Source organism: Perna viridis, chromosome 7, assembly GCF_037379345.1.
Source record: "Perna viridis isolate PV_CMFRI_1.1 ecotype Kerala chromosome 7, ASM3737934v1, whole genome shotgun sequence".
Classification (NCBI taxonomy): domain Eukaryota; kingdom Metazoa; phylum Mollusca; class Bivalvia; order Mytilida; family Mytilidae; genus Perna; species Perna viridis.
The window spans coordinates 15,962,008-15,981,781 of NC_142451.1; the positions used below are offsets into that span (position 1 = coordinate 15,962,008).

General features: G+C 33.9%; 2 protein-coding genes across 3 annotated transcripts; one reads left to right on the forward strand and one right to left on the reverse strand.

Moving 5' to 3' along the window:
- Window positions 1–694: 694 nt before the first annotated feature.
- LOC148611524 (arylsulfatase B-like) lies at window positions 695–7,722 on the forward strand. 2 transcript variants are annotated; one of them, XM_088592173.1, is made up of 8 exons: window positions 695–1,080; window positions 1,537–1,723; window positions 2,480–2,655; window positions 2,996–3,107; window positions 3,919–4,014; window positions 5,928–6,171; window positions 6,610–6,767; window positions 7,099–7,722. In XM_088592173.1, exons 1-8 carry the CDS (start codon window positions 832–834, stop codon window positions 7,530–7,532), a joined length of 1,656 nt encoding a protein of 551 aa, XP_088448299.1. In that variant the 5' UTR covers window positions 695–831; the 3' UTR covers window positions 7,533–7,722. The 2 variants fall into 2 exon arrangements, with proteins under 2 accessions (XP_088448299.1, XP_088448300.1); XM_088592174.1 differs by having other exon boundaries at window positions 696–1,080; window positions 6,610–6,761.
- A 1,373-nt stretch (window positions 7,723–9,095) lies between these two features.
- Window positions 9,096–15,618, reverse strand: LOC148611525 (uncharacterized). The gene is made up of 7 exons (XM_088592176.1): window positions 15,520–15,618; window positions 14,617–14,669; window positions 12,522–12,649; window positions 12,134–12,286; window positions 11,193–11,239; window positions 10,396–10,443; window positions 9,096–9,141 (listed from the first exon to the last, which is right to left on the reverse strand). The coding sequence occupies exons 2-6, from the start codon at window positions 14,661–14,663 to the stop codon at window positions 10,396–10,398; spliced, it is 423 nt and encodes a 140-aa protein (XP_088448302.1). The 5' UTR covers window positions 14,664–14,669; window positions 15,520–15,618; the 3' UTR covers window positions 9,096–9,141.
- Window positions 15,619–19,774: the final 4,156 nt, after the last annotated feature.

Sequence of the window (19,774 nt, forward strand, 5' to 3'; positions counted from 1 at the left end):
AGTGAATTTCCTAAGAAAATATGTTGCACGCTACGTCATGGGAAGCGCCCCCCCTACTCAACCATTTGTGTCAACATTAAGTCCTTAGGTAAATAAATGTGAAACTTTAAAAGGATAGTCATGGTAAAGGTTATGTTCGGAAGGTATTAGCATTCTTTCTGATAGAAGCTGTTGAAAATTTTAATGGGCGGACGGACAGACAAGGTGAATGCCATATAACCTAACTCATTAAACCGCCGCTCTGTATGATTTTAAAAAATGTATATTGACAATGTTTATAACCATTGTGCAAAATTTAAACACTATTGGTCAGGCGCGTAGCTGAGGCCAATTGAAGTGTAGGTAGCGTTTTAGAGCATCATTTATGCCTCTCTTGGATGTATTTTATCTCAAAAATTAAAAAAAAAATGGCAAAATTAAGTGCAGGCAAAAGCATTTTTGACTTACGGCAGCTACGCGTCTGTTGGTTTATAACATTTTTAGTTACATGTTACACTAAGTAGGTATCCCAAAAACTCGAGCGGCTGCTAGACCTGCTTTCACCGTTGGCGACTCATATTAAAAAAAAGTATATAAAAAAGAGTTATGATGCTAGCGAGTTACAAGGCTTTCAAGTCAAGCTTCATGAAACAGTGAAAATAAAAAGTTCATCAGTTGTATTTGCGCCATTGATTTATTGCACACACACGACTATTTACGAGATCTCTCAAGCGAGAATTAAATAACAAACAGTAACACGTACACGTGTTCAACCAAAATATACTTGTACAGATGTTTGTTTAAAGTAACTAAATATGGATTAAATTAATTATGCCATGAGGATGATTGTATATGGATATGTTGGGAATTACTCTCTATATCATAGTATTTGCGATCTCCGGACTTTTGGCAAGGAAACAACCAAACATTTTATTTATAATTGCTGATGACTATGGCTATAATGACATTGGATACCACGGGTCTGAAATAAAGACTCCAGTGCTAGATAAACTAGCCCATAATGGTGTGAAACTGGAAAACTATTACGTACAGCCTATTTGTTCACCGACACGCTCCCAGCTCATGACAGGCCGGTACCAGGTAAACGTGTTTTTATGACTATATTAGAGGTGTAAACTATGTACACACGTACTTCATTTCATATGTACTATAAATATCAGATTATTATAGAAATGTCGTGTCCTGGTCGATAACAATGTCGTATTGTCAATTTATAGGCTTAAATGTAATTAAGATATAATTTTTTATACTTGGAAGAGAAGTCAACAGCAATTGTTTGTAAAAACAAAACAAAACAAAAAGCTAAAAACTGCTATCTAGAATAAAAGTATTGACGACAAGAAACTTTAAAATTAACTGTCAAGAGCAATCATGTTAATTAGTAACACTAAAAAAAAACTCTGGTTTCTAATTCATTTAACACGGTTGTCAATTTAGTTTTATACCCCATAAGATATGGAACTCCGTGTGTGTATCAAAGCGTCCCAAATCGCTATCCCGAATCTACAAATTTACTGTTTGTATGATACATTTCAGATACATACTGGGATACAACATAGTATATTTTGGCCACTGCAACCTAACGGAATGCCTCTAGGAGACCCAACACTTGCAGATAAACTAAGAGAGGCTGGATATTCTACCCACGCTGTAGGGAAATGGCACTTGGGGTTTTTTAAAGAAGAATATTTGCCTACAAGAAGAGGTTTTGACACATTCTTCGGTAATCATTTATACCATTGACAAACAAGTTCCATAAAAAAATCCTTGAATTTTTCTCAAATCTTCCTATTTCAAGCGCCCTGATTGGTTGAAATTTGAGTTGAGGATGGATTTCAGCTGGTTGGCTTTGAACAATTTAAATAGTTAATATGCGGAAAGTAAAGTCCATGGAACCCTAACTACTATAACAATAAATGGAAAAAAACATAATAAAAGGGAAACCGCCCATCCAATTCCTCATAATAACTTTTATTGGCAATTATAAGAGTAAATAAGTTTTACAAGACCACTTTCCTCAACATTAAGAGAGTAAGCTATGAATTTTTCATGGAGCCGAGGGCGGAATGCTTTTAATTAGAAATACTAAAAGGATAATTAACTGGAGAAGTGAATAACCAAAATATTATCACAAGTACCGAAGAACGTCTAGATTTAACGAGTGTACGGAACTTGTTCCGGGCACGAGTAAATCCTCAATCGTTCTTTGCACGAATGATTATATTTTAGTCATTCACGATAACCAATTCATTATCCTATTTATTATATAGATTTTCTTCATAATTTATCGATATTTTCAACATGAATTTTAATTTCTGTGGTTGGCGGATTGATATCAAAGTTGTGACATTTTGGCGGGAGAAAGTTCGAAAGTGAAATTACCGAATTTATTTCACAGCTTGAATTATCGAAATTTATTACACTGGGAACATTCGATAAAACACTGGTATCTATATAATTAAAAACTATACTCCTATAGGTATATTAAATGGGAAAGCGGACCATTACCAGTATAACGATTCAGCTATGGGTTTAAATGGTATGGACCTACGTGATGGCATCCAGAAGGTCAACTACGAATATAGAGGTCAATATTCCACAACATTATATGCCAAAAAAGCTGAAGAGGTCGTAAAGAACCACGAAAAAAACATGGTAAATTCATCTGAGAAAGTTCGCGAAAAATTGAAGTTTATTTGTGGTCGAGTCTGCTCTTATCTACTGGATGCTTTTAGAAATCGATGTTTCAGCATTTTAAATATGTAAAAGGTTAATATGTTCAACTGATTGAGGAATTTTTTAAGTGACAACCAAGTTTACTTTCTGTACTCACCTTTTTTTATCGTCTTCTCAATTAGAAAATCGTATATTTTATTAAATTTTGACATTACGAACAATCACATATAGCATACTAAGAAATTTAATTCTGATCAGTAACGTTAATGTTACAATGATTAACACATCATCTTTTTTTATTTCTTTTATTTGTTTTCAGCCTTTGTTTTTGTATCTGTCCTTCCAAGCTGTCCATTATCCACTCCAGGTTCCAGACAGATATTTAGAGCAATATAAACATATAAAAGATGAAAAAAGAAGGCTGTATGCAGGTATTATCTTTTACATATGAACCTTTCATTTATTTGTTTTTTTTTCATAAATAAAGTGCGTACCTAGACATTACTCTGACCAGCTCAACGTGCACAAAAATGTTTTATCAAAGTGCATACAATACAATTATATACGAACATGAGACATAAATAGTATATTATTTAAATTATAAACATTTTCATCTGACGGTAATAAAACAACAGAAATAATAATAGTAATAATTATGATAATAATAATAATAATGGTGTTTGCTCAATATAAAGCTCGTGTTTTGTGCTTTAGCAATGTCTTTAAGTACAATTCTGTGTAAAAATAAGGCAATGAGCGGCATATCATTTTGCTCAGTTTGGTCTTTTTTACCTCAAACATAATTAATACATGAGGAAATCAACTCAAAAGCTATTTAAATTTATCCTGAAGCATCTGTGACTTAAATGTGCGGGAACATGTTCCCGCCATTTTTCCATAGCGCATTTCAACTAAATTTGACCTATCAATATCTTAAAAAAGCTTACTTTACAAAGGAGGTTATGAGGTATAAATACTTGGATAGTACAATGAAATCTCTGCGTTTTTTTTCTTCATGAGTCGCATCTTATGCATGTTTTGCCTGATTCTTAGACGGAGAAATACTTAAAATTTCTTTTTTAAAAAGAATTCGTGTAGTCCATTTGTAATCAAAAGAAACTAGTATATGAAGTGTATAATATTAAAACCAAGTTAAAAAAGCACAGCTTCTTATAGACAGGGCTAGAGAAGATCTTTAATATGGTTTATATTATTTTTTAAAAAATATTTACTCTCTTTGAGGTATGACATCTGCAATGGACGAAGCAGTTGGAAATGTTGTCAAGGCATTTAAAGGAAAGGGGATTTGGAAGGATACCTTACTAGTATTCACTACAGGTTTGTTCACAAGTTTTGCTCACATTCGAAAGGCCATTAACTTGGATAGTTGAATTCATGCAATTTTTTACGGGAAATCGAAAATCCCATTTTTTGCATTATTGATAGAGTAATCAAGAGAACCAAGGCTATAGCGGTAATCATAAGAATGCAATCCGGGGACAAAGACCAGACACGGAAAACAGACACACAACAAAGAACACAAAGTAGCTAAAACCATACATACAAAGTAACAAAAGCAAATGAGCAACTCGGGCTCCACTACAAACTGGGAGCATGGACCAGATGCACCTTGGGTTGATAAATTCTGACTACGAAAATCGCCACAAGTCATCAAAAGAACACCAGAAATACTAATTGTGATAATACTAAACTAAAATACCAAATAAGACATTTTTTACTGAAGCATAAATTCTGTAGTGGTTTTGACATTGAAAAAATGTCAATTTAAACGATTTTCCGGTGGGGTAGGGTACACATTATTCATTTTACTGTAAAATCCGATGTGCTACCGCAAATTTCTTGATACTATTGTAAAACTGAGACATAGGGCTATATGATTATAACTATATGTATTCAGTTTATTTACACATGCTGCCCCAGGAAGACTTAGACACTGGAACAATTGAGTCACAAAAATCTTGGCTATGACCCAGTAAGGTACAAATATAGGCTCAATCGGAACTCCTCGGCCTTTCTTATGTACAAAAAAGTTATTTTTTAGTGTAGCGGAAATTGCCGAGTAGATCCGATTGATATAGGCTTATACTGAAAAAGAATCCGAGAATATTTTTTGGCGACAAATTGATTCGGCAATGGGAGGCAAAAAGGTAACTGAAAATCGCCGTGAAGTTGATAGGGAGTGGGGGGGGGTGGGGGGTGGGAGTGCACTGTGGACCATCCCAGCCCATGGGCTATTTGTGTTGAAATTCAGTGGAGGATCCAGGAAGGATTTGGGGTGTCAGGTCCGGGATAGACGATAGAGGAAAGGAAAACTATGACACGTTGAACAGATCAGTTTTCATGGTGCAGATGGATACCTCATAATGGTCCACGAGTTCATAATGACGACCATAAAGCTTCTGTAGTGATGACTTCAATCTTATAGCAACATAACCCTGTTTCAGAAGCCTATTTGTTTGAATTCTAGCGCAATAAAAAAAGTTAGCGTAGTTTCGGCAAGCTCTGGCATAACGTATGAGTTGTGATATGAACACTCCACACGCAAGTGCAGAAAGGATGTTGCCACAGATGAAAGGAAAGTTGACAATTCTGAATGAAAAGTCATTACGTTTGTCGTAAAGTTTGGTCAATAGTTTTCCTTTACCATCGATTTCTAAGTGTAGGTCAAGGTATGAGGCTGACTGCACAGTGTCTGTAGTATCCTTTATCTCAAGTTCCTTCGGGGTAGATGCGATGTATCAAATCCCCAAAATTAGGACTATTAAGACAATACCTCATCAGTATAGCGGAAACTGAGATTAAACGATCTAGCTAAACGATATTCTTTCTTTCGGATCAGATCAGCTATAAAGTCAGCCTCAAAAGAGTGAAGGAATAGGTCAGTAAGTAGAGGAGCACAATTTGTTCCCATTGGAATGCCGACCGTTTGTTGAAAAACGCGTCCACCACACTGAACAAATATGCTGTCGATTAAAAATTCCAGCATTTTGTAAACATCTTATTTTGTGTATATGGAGGATGATTTGGAATTATTTCTTACAAAGTATGAGGAATCTCTACCAAGAACTATATATTTGTATCTAGGTGTACCATTTCAAAAAATGCAAACTAATGTTCTGACATTATTTAAGTTTTACTTGCTTCTTTCTCCTAGTAATTTTCCATAATTTCTCCGATCTTGTGATGTTTTCAGTAGAATGTTATTTTTTCTTTGCAAATACCAACTGTAGATAATGGTGGCCAGGTTTTGTACGGGGGAAACAATTGGCCTCTAAGAGGCTGGAAAGGGTCTCTGTGGGAAGGTGGCATCAAGGCAGTAGGATTTGTTAACGGATATGGTGTAAAACATAAACGGAAAATTTCAGCGGAGTTAATGCACGTTTCTGATTGGTTCCCGACGTTAGTTAACCTAGCTGGAGGAACACTTGACGGAACAAATACCTTAGATGGCAAAGACCAGTGGAAAACTCTCAGGTACGGTTGCTATTTGCTTAATTTGGTTTGAGCTTGTTACTTCATCCCAGTTTTTATAGCGGCATTCGGGTTACATTTATTTCTATGTGTGTGTTATTTAAATCATTCTATTTTCTTTGTTGTGTGTGTCTATCTTGCTTGTCAGGTCTTTGTCCCTGGATGTCACACGCGACATAGCAGAAAACCGGGAGCTGCGAGATCGGCTTTTAATTAGATTGTCTTCTCGATTAATGTACTAATCCTGGATCCCTTGATTTCACTTTAGCACATATTTAGAATATACACAAGGAAATATATGAAGCTTGTTTAAATATCAATCTAATGTGCATCTCGATTCCAATTTTTACAGTAACAACATGCATTAGTTCTATTTTAAGGAACAAAATGATTTTTTTATGTCGTACCATTACTATACACGTGTTTTTGCTTTCTTTTTAGTCGAGGGGAAAGAAGTCCACGCAAGTCCATCCTACATAACATTGATCCACTAACGCCGTTAGTTGGTGATCGGAAAAGAGGTCCAAAATTTGATTCTAGACACAGAGCTGCTTTACGTTACGGAGACTTCAAACTTATAACGGGAGATCCTGGTAATGGTATACATTTTGTATAAGTAATTTTGTTTTTATTTCATCATTAAAGCATTCCAAATATGTTTTTCAGAACCAAACTTTTAACGATAAGAGAAACCCATAGAAAACAGTTATTCAAAATAATATTACTGATTAATTAGTCTCAGAAGTTAAGCGGCAATACAATACTTTCATTTTACCAACCGCGAACCCTAAAATTACATGCTGATATTTATAGAAAAACAAATCGTTAACATAGAAATAAAACTTAATGACAACTTAAAATACTTGGGCATGTAACCATTGTTTAATGTTACTGAAATAGCAACAGTTTAAACTAGATTTTTTTTTTCAGGCAATGGATCTTGGATATACACATTACAAACGAATGAGCTGTCGGATAAATCAATTTCATACGAGAGACCAAAAGGAAAAAATATCTGGCTCTTCAACATAAAAAAGGACCCATTCGAAAAACACGATCTTTCAAAAAAGCATCCAGAAATCGTTGACAAAATGCTCGAAATGTTAGCAGAATATTCATTGACATCAGTACCTTGTAATTTTCCCGAGAATGACCCCATGGCAGACCCCAAATATCATGATGGGTATTGGGGACCTTGGATTAAACCTACAGTGAGCAAGGAGGTTGTCAAACATCCCACGTCATATAAGTCGATGACATATTCATTTTTATCTATCGTTTTTCTGGTTTTGTATTGTTTATATTATCGATACATGCGTCATAATCATTTATGTAAAACACAACCAGTAAAATATAAAATATGACTCAGTTTTGAATGGTATTGAAGACTGAAAACACTGAGATGAACGCATCGACTGTGTTACTCCAGTATTCTCCAGATAAGTGATTAAAACCGCATAACTTTCCATATGTTCACATTTTATTAGGCTTTATCTCTAAAACACTACCATAGTTCTATTGAAAAAATAAAGATAAACCAAAATGGTCACAGAACAGTCTTCTAATTACATGTATGCAATGGGGAAAGTTCATTTTGTCCATAACTGCATGTTGTGTAAAAGAAAGTTTTCAAACCCAGGCCTTCTAGAATAGCTTCATTAAGGTAAGATCGAACTTAATGCAAGTCGATCGATAATCTTTGCTCCAGTTAAAGTGCGAAACTGATTGCTGAAATAATGTCATCGCTTCAAAAGTACGATTGTCATAATGAATGCAGTCGGCAGTTCTGACTGGTATCATATTCATATGTATACCATGTATTCAGTTTGTCCAAAATAGCTTCATCACGACAAAAAATCTTTTTTTGCTACCTGTAATTCAACTGCGGGTGTTAGTTCATATTGTTAAAAAAACCATATCCTATAATCAAAAATATAGTGACCCGTTATATTACCAAATATTTGAAACTCAGGAGTAGGACTTTTCATATTCAAATGGCGAAATGGCTTGGGAATGTGGAAGGATTTCGGACAGACGGGGAAAATACAAATGTATTTGAGAAGCCCCTTGACTTTATTCAAAGACCAGTAATGTATGACTATTGAATTGGCTATATTATGCATAAAATGTAAAAGTTTAATTAATTTAAATCAGTACAGATAGTGAAGTAGCATATTAATACCTACTCTCTTGAAAATTCTCTGTCAACTTAAAGTGATTGGCAATGATCAAACCTGTGCCTAGATAGGAAATAGAAGCACCATCATATAACACACAAACAATAATATTCTTCTGGAATGTAGATGTCGTTTTCTTGCTGGTACACATTTTAGTAGATGTTAACGAGAATGGATAAAGAAACAACAACCCCCACAAGGAAGAATAATGTCAGCTCAAGATTAATGATGGGTCATATTAATTCGAAGCCACTGCTAGTGGATCACGTGGTCCTAATTATATTCAATGACCAATCACTCAGACTTGTTTCATCCGAATTATTTCATAGATTATTTAACACAGAGTCCGAAACACCAAAAACACTGAACATTCACCCTGGTATTACACATGATAGGACTGCTAAGTACTAAATTTGGCATTCTTATTTCGATATTTTTGGCTTTTAGTAATTCTTGTATAAAACTTTTTGTATGATGAAACAAAATAAATATTTTGATCTCGAACTTCCTATGCGCTTGGTTCTAACGTTGAGGTGAGATGTTGCTTCTTAAAAAGATATATACAGGATACAGTAATTTACAGTATTAATATGATTGGTATTTTTGTATTTATCTTCATAAGTTCTGTGAATTTGTAATTTCACTCATATTTTTTAATTGGAAACCACGACTGGAGTAATTAAAAAAACACGCACCTGATGTACCAAGGCATGTATTACAGTGACTTAACTATACAACAAGTTTTAAAAGTCTCTCTTCTTAGATTTATTATGCAATTCATCTCACGGAAAGTGCCCTATAAAAGATAAAAAAGAATAATGCAATGAATCAAGTTCAAGAATATAAGTCAATCGAAATAATTTTCCAATGCATACATATGTTGTATTAAATGTTTGGAAAAAAATCTCAAAGCCTGCTTAACAGAATCATACATATTTTGGAATAATATATCCACACACTTTTCAAAGTATCAGTCACGTGCTGTTAGCCTCGGCCAATTATTGATACTTTCTGATCTGTTGCTTAATATGTTAATATATGTTTCTCTTTCAGTTCATATAATTAAAAGAAGTTTGGTTCATATAAGTGATACATTGCTTAAGGATAGAAATACAAAGAGGAATAAATACACTTAGCACGTTTTATGTAAATAAAAAACAAAAAACAAAAAAACAAAAAAACAAACCAAAAAAAAAAAAAACAAAACAAAACAAAACAAAAAAAAAAAAACAACAACTAACAAATAACCCCCTTCAAGAAAAAAAAACAAAAATCGAAACGAAACAAAAAAAAAGAAAGGAGGGATTTTGACTGAGATTTTCCCTGGATATGAAAGGATTAAAGAGAACCCCTATTCAGCTACTCCGGGCTATGAGGGAATTTGGGGGGTATTGTAGGAATTGTTAATAAATTTATGAGTAAAATACAAAACAAAACACGTCAAATGTATCTAGGTTACAGACCACCAATTCAACCAATGAGCATTTGGAACGTACGCAAAAATAGTCCTACGCAGAAATTACCCCTGTTCCTCATAGTGCTGTGAAAAAAGTTCTCATCTTATTTTAAAAATTTAAACAGTTTCTGAAAGGAAAAACATTTCTGTACATTTTATAGGTGCATTTTGCTTCTTGTGATGTGAAGCCTAATCTCCATAATGATTTTTAAATATACCCCTATCTTGTGAAAACACTGGGATTTCCCATGCTATTTATAGACCCTTCACTTCCGGTGACCAGTACTGCACTGCAAGTCTGCTAACCCCACATGCCATTCTGAGGATTGTGAGCTGACATATGTAGAATCATGCTGATATATAGTCCTCTGCAGGTTAAAGTTAAGGTAAAGTCCAGAGAAGCCATTGAATATTGTGAAATTAGCATAGAAGCCTATGGGAAGTGGAATTAGTGGTTTTTAGCCTTAATATCTACTCCAATAAACTGCATTTAGATCCTATTTGATCTATATATTATAACTATTGATCACTTTATAGACGGACATGATTTTCATGACCGATCGATGTTCGAATCATTACGCAACAATGACTTACCTATTTACCATGTTGGCTATGATCAGTGTGACCGAGATGTTTCATAATCTGAAGGAGAATAAATAATACTGTCATATCGACAAAATACCTCTATACAACTTATGATGTTTTTTGACGACTATGCACTGGGTTGTTAAGCCAGGTATATATTGAAACTAAATTAATAGAGTCAAATATTAAAAATATTTCTTATTATATCTTATTTTAAATAATAATGATATCGAGGCATTTTTTTTTTCATTTTTAAATTATATAAAATCCTGAAAACTGATTAGACAAAATATTTTTTCACATCAACAAATTAAATCTCTAAATATCTAGAATATTCAATGTGTCTTAAACTGCCCCAGTTAAGATGAAAAAAAATAGATTGTCAAACTTAGAATAATCAACTAACAGTACTTAAGTACCAAAAGCTAGGACTTATTTAATATTAAAATTTGTTCGAGCCAGTTACGGATAAAAGAATTCTGGCAGTATGCATACATAATAAGAAGAGAGGTATACTGTAACACTCATGCCATTTTCATAAAAGAAAACTCCATTAGTAGTTTAAGAGGAGATGCGAACACAAAACACGTACATGTACTCTATTATTTATCAAGTTAAATGATGAAGTCCATTCTATGACAAAGGAAAGTTTCATAAAGCTTAATCCAACGGTTTAAAAGACTTGAAAATACATAATGAAAAAAACTTAACACCCTGATAATATATCATCAACTATAGCGTGACTATGATAATTTTACGATAGTTTTTGTAAAGCAAAAGAAACTATTAAGAAATGGTACATTTACCTGGGTGAAGAAGTGTTCGAATTCGTGCATATTGACATGTCCATCACCTGTCGAAAGATAGATTTAAATCAGAATGATTCGGACAAATGGAACTTAAATGCAAAATAACTTCAGATTTGAGTGAAAACAAAAATGGATGACCAAATTTTAAATATATATCTATTGAAAAAACTAAGTTGTGCTTAAGTGTCAGTCTCTATAAGAATCAGGCATTGGGTGAAATATAGCATGAAAAAACTCACCAATTTGAAAATTAAATTTGACTATTTACAGACAAGATTTTCCATATCATTTTAGGAATTTGAGCTATATTTTCATTGAAATGCAATGAAATTAAACATATCAAGGACAGATAACTCTGTCAAATACCTTATTTTACCTAACATTCTTTTGAAACATTTCTGAGCATCTCCAGTGATGCAGAGATCAAATAATGGCATTTTCAAGCAGATAAAACATACTTGTATGTTTGTATTTTGGGGTTTAACGCCCGAGCAGCAATATTTCAGCTATATTCAGGCATACTTGTATGGAATCATATTTATTTTAACATGCATACCCCATTTTTGCCTGACTCTTACAAAAAACTTTCACTTAAACACTACGGATTCAGTTCTAATGTTAACAAATAATACTACCACCACCAAAAAAAAAAAAAAAAAAAAAGAAGAAAAAATAAGAAAAAATAAACATCAACAACATCAACAGAATTGTGCCACTGTTGATAAGTTACTTTGCCAGATTATATAAAACTTCTTTTCAATTATGGTGTTTATCAACTGTCAGTAAATCAACTTTTTCTTAAATAAAAAATAGCTTGAAAAATGGAAATTTACCATTGAAATGTTGCAAGATTTGACCGAATTCTCGTACCAAGGTGGTTAGCAATATCAATGGGTCATTGTATATTGAACTTATCAAACCAATTCATAACGCAATACCTGATTGGTCCATGTTTTTTAAGACCATAATGGAGTCAGCATGTGTCATTTCACAATCACCATCAGGATCATAGTGCTTGAAGACTTCAAGGGCAAGGTCGTGAGGTAAGTTGGCATTGGTAGCATACTCTTCACAAGTAATGTGACCATTTGCTAATAAGTTAAAAAATTCTGTTAAAAATGCTCTTCGTAGAAGAGGATGATAACCATTTACCTGAACTCATGATGCATTAAGACAATACTAACAACAGATCAGACAATCTTACTAAAAAGAACACACACACACACACACACACACACAATAACAATTAAAAAAAAAGAACAAAACAGAACAAAAAAGGAACAAAACAAAAACTAAACAAAAACTAAAATGAACATATATAACTACCGTCTTTATCGATATATTTTGATCCTGCGTCCATTTCTGCGACCGTGATCTCTCCATCATGATCAACGTCCATACTTTTGAAGATTCTGTCAGCCAAGGCATTCAAGTCATGACCATGGATTGTCTGACTATGAACAATAAAATCAATGAAAATCTTTAAATGGCATGCAATGTTCATGATTATCATCACATTGGCACGAATAAGGAGAACAGTCTATAAGCAAAAAAGTTATAATAATAATTTAATAAAGAAAAAAAGAAAGAAAAGAAATAATAAAAGAAAAAAATACTTTAAAATAAGGAAAATAAAACATACATACACAAAATAGTATAGACCAAATGAACACATTGAAATACAAAATTACCAATTATGTAACATTGCAAATTTCGATATGCTGTACACGTGTTTCAAGAAGTAACCTCTCATCAGTTCTTGTGAAGAAATAACAAAACAAATACGCAAACAAACATAACCTCAGATATAACGAAAGCGTTAAACAAGAAACCAGGGAAACACAGCTGTTACAGAAGACTCAGTAAAACATGACAAAGGAGTAACCACTTTAGAAGTATGCCATACCATGTATTATTTTAAGAATGTTGTTTTGATAACATTTTGATACAGTTGAATTTCGGGATTACTAAAACCTAATTAGATAGGAAAAATGATTATGATTGATTGATTAGAACATGAGAAGTTAGTCCGAATTTCCTGTGACCCTGCAACCCTCCTCTTTTTTATTTGGATATTGATATGTCGGGTTGGGCATATCAATATCCAAATAAAAAAGAGGAGGGTTGCAGGGTCACAGGAAATTCGGACTAATGAGAAGTCAAATGTGAAAAACTCAAAATAACAGTTATAATCCAATCATTCATTTCTATTGTGTTTTCCAAAGACTTTGAACAATCGGAATAATACAACATGTACTTGTAAACTGTCTTTAAAATGGGAGTAAATAGAATAAACATTCAAACCTGGATGTTTTTACTGAATAAAAACCGTGAGAAAACTTATTAAACACTACCTGTATAAATAAGAACAACCTGATTCGTTCCTTGTTCACAATGTGGATACAATTGGGTATGTAAGTCTCGTCACGTGACTTTGTCAGAAGTAGTGCGTTTGTATATGGCATTACCTGGGATGTTGCTATCAATGTCCAATTCCTTAATAAGGCAATTGAGGTACTGCGATTTACAAACAAATACAATGTTGTTTGAAGCTTTGTCCGCAGGGACGATAACATATTTGTCATGCGGCGAGGAAAAGCATTCGAGTGCCTCATGATCGTTAAGTACGGACTTGGGTTGTTTACTGACACACTTCTTGGGATTTTCAAAACGATTCTACACTAACGTTCGGATTGCAACTAAAGAGAGAAGAAGCACAGTCACAAGTCAGAGGGGACTTCAATGTCTTTTTATGATTGAAAATTATGCTGCTTATTGTCTTAGTATAGCTGTAAGAGAAAATAGGTACATATTGATTTTTGAAATATGGTGGAATTTTGGAAACTACCTCATTATGATGAAGAATATTGCTGATTGCATCTATTCCTTTATTTGAAAATGGTATATGAATAAACTTCCGGGTGTCATCCTGAAGAGGTTAAGATTTAACAGGTTTAAAAAGACGGAATAGAGCCACGTCAGATATAGTGCTAGACAGTCTGTATTTCATCGGAAAAGGGTCGACATCTCCCTCATCGAGTCCGAAATCTCTATCTTTGGCCATGGCTACGTTAATGTCTGGGATAGGAGTTAAACAACTTAATAACATTGATTTCACTGTTACCTATACTAAATAAATCCCCGATACCTTTTATATTATCATTAGAAGTTACTAAGTTTGGGGTTGTTAGTATGATGGTAGATTTCTAGATGAAACAAACTTTCATGTTCAAAAATTGATCACGACAAAGCCGATCAAAATGGAATAAAATAAAGTAGAAAGAGAGGTACAGAATGACACGACATGCGTAGAAATAGAAACAGTAGGAAAAACGGAAAATCCAAAGAATCTACAGCCTTTCAATTTGTGTAACACAGATAAGATGGCAGCCATGACCTACTTCAGGTATATTTAGCTTACCTTGAGACGTATACTATCACCAGCGATATCAAAATCAGAACTCTCATGTTGACCTAAAATAGAACAACGTACCTTATTAACAAATTTATAGATTGAGAGTTTCAAGTAAGTTAAACGGCGAATAGGACTAAACTTTATTTCCATACGAAAGGAATCTTCTTATATCGAAAATGATCACTGAAAAAAAAAAAAAAAAATCATTTTAAGAAGCAGTCTTGTTAAAATCTGAAGCGTTTCAATCATGTAAAAAATCACCAATTCATTTTTATTTCTAATTCAAAAACAGTTACAGACGACATAACCAGTCTTATTTTGTCACCCGGTTGTTGCATTTTCGAGATAAACATCACAAAGAGGTACATTGCAAGAGTTATCGTTCTTGATATGGATTGATACGGTTAACTTTAGTGGGAGATGAATATATGGTTTTCTCGAAAATACAGATCTGAATACAGAAAGGATTATCATTACGTCAAATTTAGCAGATGTTAACCAAACTAGCATTATTTGTTCAGTGGGGTTTTCTACACAATGAGTCAACCCTACCAAAGGCATTGTCTGAATTTTATAAGAATTTGTACTTTAAACTAAATAACGTACATTTTTTTAAAAATTAAATGAAGTACGTGAACTTGATCTTCTCTCCTCATCTTGCAAAAGAGAAAAGTATATTGAAACAATTTTCTTTTGCAACAAGAAATGAATAAAAGATTGTTTTTTTTTTAAATTTATATACCGTTATAAATGTCTGTGGATGGAGTTTTTTTTTATTTCACTAGAATTGTAAAAAAGGAACTCCAGTTTCAGATTGCAAAATCGATCTCCATTGATGAAAATAAAATAGATTATACTTTACTTTTCAGTATATAAAAAAGATGAATAAATGAACGACCAAACACTTACTCTAGACTTCAAGATAAAACAACCAGATGGGTTAAAAATTTCAACTTTGACTTCAATTTATAGTATGATCGTGACCACAATTGACCCTGATTGATATCAGATTCGGACTTATGTAAAGTAGACGGAATCCTGATTATTCAAAATAGAATAGAAAACTAGTCCAAAGAATATGAATGGTTAAACTATATTCGTACAAGTACAAAACATTCTTACAAATGCTGTTATAGCAATGACCGAGATTTTAATGAAATCTTCATCAGTTGTCTGTTTGAAAACCATTGTTAAGGGATTTTCAATGTTGCTAAATAATTTTTTTCTGCTCTTCTTAAAATTATTTATTTATTTTGTCAATAGCAATTGAATTATATATATATATTTTTCAGGAATATGGCAGATTTTCATTTTTCTTCTTTTGCCAGTATAATTTACGATAAACAATAAATGGAAAATGTTATATAAATATCAAGGAAGGACATATGAAAGTAGACTCAGAAAATCAGATATTTTATTCTTGTTAAGACCAAATAAAATTGATTAATTTGTACACCTCTTCCCACTTTAAAAATGACATTAAAATAAATGAGACGGTAATTTCAAAAGGATTTTTCATATCAGTTTCTTGTATTTGGGCACTATAATATACTCTAAAACTGGTGTCGCTTTGGATTTAGAACAAGTCTATACACCAAAAAGATAACATTAGGCCAGCAAATATATGGTAAGGAGTAAAAAATAAAAAATAAAATCCTTTCAACCACTCCATATTTTTGGTGAGGGTGGGATGAAATTTACTTGGCCTAAACAAGACATGGCTTTGTCTGTAGCCAGGAATTGATGAGGAGCTCCTTCTTTTTACTAAACCATAACAGAGCATGAGAAAGTCTGGGACTCGTGCAGGCCGGGATTAACTTCCCCTGCGGTAGCACGAGAAAGTCTGAGACTCGTGCAGGCGGGAAAGTTTCCCTTCCGATGTCACGAGAAAGTCTGGGACTTGTGCAGGAACCAGCCCACGTCACAATCAATTATGCGTGACAAATCTAGAGTGATCACCTTGTATACATCGTCCCTGTGGCACCCCAAAATATATCAATTAGGCAAGAAGCAATCTATGATAAGACCTTCTTCATGAAGTTTATGTAAAAGGGTGATTGCCATTCTATTTACTCCTCGATGATGACCCGTAACGTGGCAATTTGGTCAATATATGATCGACCTTATCGGAATCTGGAAAGTAGTTGAATTTCTCTCCAGTTTTTGGCAGTTGCTCAGGTCGCCGGTCTTTGAAAGCGAAATGATGTAACTTAAATTCCACTCCTCAGGGATTTCCCCTGTTTTCCAGATGTTTTCAAACAGCTCATGCAAGGTACTGTAGGGCCCCGTGCAGGTCCAAGTGTCAAAAGAGTAATCAAGGGAACCGAGGTTATAGGTAATCAAAAGAATGCAATCCAGGGACAAAGACCAGACATGGAAAACAGACATACTTAACAACGAACATAAAGTAACTAAAATCATACATACAAAGTAACAAAAGCAAATGAGCAACTCGGACTTTTGAGCAATGAGAACTTACTTCTAATATCATAATTTGTTCTGTAAGAGTTATCAAGGGAACCAAGGTTATAGAAGTAATCAAAAGAATGTAATCCAGGGACAAAGACCAGACATGGAAAACAGACATACACAACAAAGAACATAAAGTAACTAAAATCATACATACAAAGTAACAAAAGTAAATGTGCAACTCGGACTCCACTAAAAACTGGGAGCATGGACCAGGTGCACCGGTAGGGTAAGCGTCCTCTGCTTTTCTAGAAACACTCGCCGAGTTGCTCATAAAAAGTCAAGTCCGGGGTAGACAAACGAGGAAAGGAAAACTATGACCCGTTGAATAAATCAGTTTTCATGGTGCTGATGGATACACCATAACGATCCACGAGTTCATGATGACGACCATAAGACTTCTGTAGTGATGACTTCAATCTTATAGCAACATAACCCTGTTCCAGAAGCCTATTTGTTAGAGTTCTAGCGCGATACAAAACGTCTGCGTAGTTTCGGCAAGCTCTGGCATAACGTATGAGTTGTGATATGAACACTCCATACGCAGGAGCCGAAGGGATGTTGCCACAGATGAAAGGAAAGTTGACAATTCTGAATGAAAAGTCATCACGTTTGTCGTAAAGTTTGGTCAATAGTTTTCCTTTACCATCGATTTCTAAGTGTAGGTCAAGGTATGAGGCTGACTTCACAGTGTCTGTAGTATCTTTTATCTCAAGTTCCTTGGGGGTAGATGCGATGTATCAAATCCCCGAAATTAGGATTGTTTAAAGATAACACGTCATCTATATAGCGGAAACTGAGATTGAAGGATCTAGCCAAACAATATTCTTTCTTTCTGATCAGATCAGCTATAAAGTCAGCCTCATAAGAGTGAAGGAATAGGTCAGCTAGTAAAGGAGCACAATTTGTTCCCATTGGAATGCCGACCGTTTGTTGAAAACACGTCCACCAAACTGGACAAATATGTTGTCGATTAAAAATTCCAGCATTTTGTAAACATCTTGCTCTTTATATTTGGAAGATGATTTGGAATTATTTCTTACAAAATATGAGGAATCTCTACCAAGAACTATATATTTGTATCTAGGTGTACCATCTTTATTGGAAAAACAACGATGTATAATGTTTTTAAGTCGTGATTTTAACTGAGTATGGGGAATAGAAGTATACAGTGTTGAAAAATCATAGGTTTTAATGCTATTATATTCAGATAATAGTCTTGAACTGATTGTCTCCAAAAGATCTTTTGAATTTTTCAGGATCCACATTGAATTAATACCACTACGGGAGAATTAGTTCTTAATACGATGTGCAATGAGGACAGTCCCTAGCCCTGACATATGCGACATACAAGCGTAAGAACTTATTAACTTTATGGTTGAAAAGTTCCAATACAAGCATAACATAATTAGCTCCAAGATGATGGCTTTATTGTCTTTAGTGGATCTTTTGATCAACTTCAAATGTTACTTATCATTGCTAATAAGAACATGAACTACTCAAATTTACTTATACGTTGTCTAAGTCCTCGGTAAATTTCTTAGAGAAAGTGCAATTAAATCCAAATGGAATAGGGTGAAACCTTGCGACACTTAAGACTTAATAGTAGTCCAATGTGCCTAATGCATATCTCAACAGTTTTAATTCATTAAAAAGTCACAGCTTGTTCTGTCCCTGAGCAGAGCATGTGTGCTCTCAGACTTAAAGTCAATAAAAAATAATAAAATGTTCTTAACATTTGTAACAAAATACTATCAAACATTACACACTACATCGTATTTGTTACGAAAGCACTGGTCTTATATAATAAATGACCCTGAATGCTTTCAACTATTAGAACCAACACTAAAGCAGACTTTTGTCAAACCTTAATAATGCACGTCTGTCATGATCAATTAAACTATAAATATTACTCCACAGCACTTTTTATCTGTTGAAGATAAAATCATCACATGTATATATCGTTCTTTAAATATGCATATTTTACGTAATACATTTACTTACGAAACTAATTAATATTTTCACTATCTGAAGCCAATGCAACATTCGTAAGAGTAATCAAGGGAACCAAGGTTATAGAAGTAATCAAAAGAATGTAATCCAGGGACAAAGACCAGACAAGGAAAACAGACATATACAACAAAGAACATAAAGTAAATAAAATCATACCTACAAAGTAACAAAAGCAAATGAGCAACTCGGACTCCACTAAAAACTGGGAGCATGGACCAGGTGCACCGGTAGGGTAAGCGTCCTCTGCTTTTCTAGAAACACTCGCCGAGTTGCTCATAAAAAGTCAAGTCCGGGGTAGACAAACGAGGAATTTGGTATATACGGTTCTTCTCTTTAAAAAGATAATATGAACTGCACTATTTCTTTTAATCCTGCAGTATTCAAACAAACACACAAACACACACACACACACTCGCGAACACACATATAGAATTAGAATAAATAAATAAAGACGTGCGGTTCTTTAACAATAAGATCTTGTACCAGTCTGATATTAACTGCACGTGTTAATATATTCTACATGCATAATTTTTATGGTCCGGTTTCTTAAAGAGATCGACATTTTTATATCAGGTTTCCTCAAGATACAGGTCTACAGTCTTGTTATATTTCGAAAGGATTTGAAAATAGTTAGCAACGGTCTATACGTCTATGATTAAACCTTGTACTGTTATAACAATCA

Excerpts from the sequence above, each read along its gene's own strand:
- LOC148611524 (XM_088592173.1), top strand. The coding sequence starts at position 832 with ATGGATATGTTGGGAATTACTCTCTATATCATAGTATTTGCGATCTCC. Across the intron at positions 2,656-2,995 it reads AGAACCACGAAAAAAACATG|CCTTTGTTTTTGTATCTGTC; the intron begins GTAAATTCATCT and ends ATTTGTTTTCAG. Across the intron at positions 6,768-7,098 it reads AACGGGAGATCCTGGTAATG|GCAATGGATCTTGGATATAC; the intron begins GTATACATTTTG and ends TTTTTTTTTCAG.
- LOC148611525 (XM_088592176.1), bottom strand. The coding sequence starts at position 14,663 with ATGAGAGTTCTGATTTTGATATCGCTGGTGATAGTATACGTCTCAAG. Across the intron at positions 12,650-14,616 it reads GTGATAGTATACGTCTCAAG|TCAGACAATCCATGGTCATG; the intron begins GTAAGCTAAATA and ends TATTGTTCATAG. Across the intron at positions 10,444-11,192 it reads TCGAACACTTCTTCACCCAG|ATTATGAAACATCTCGGTCA; the intron begins GTAAATGTACCA and ends ATTCTCCTTCAG.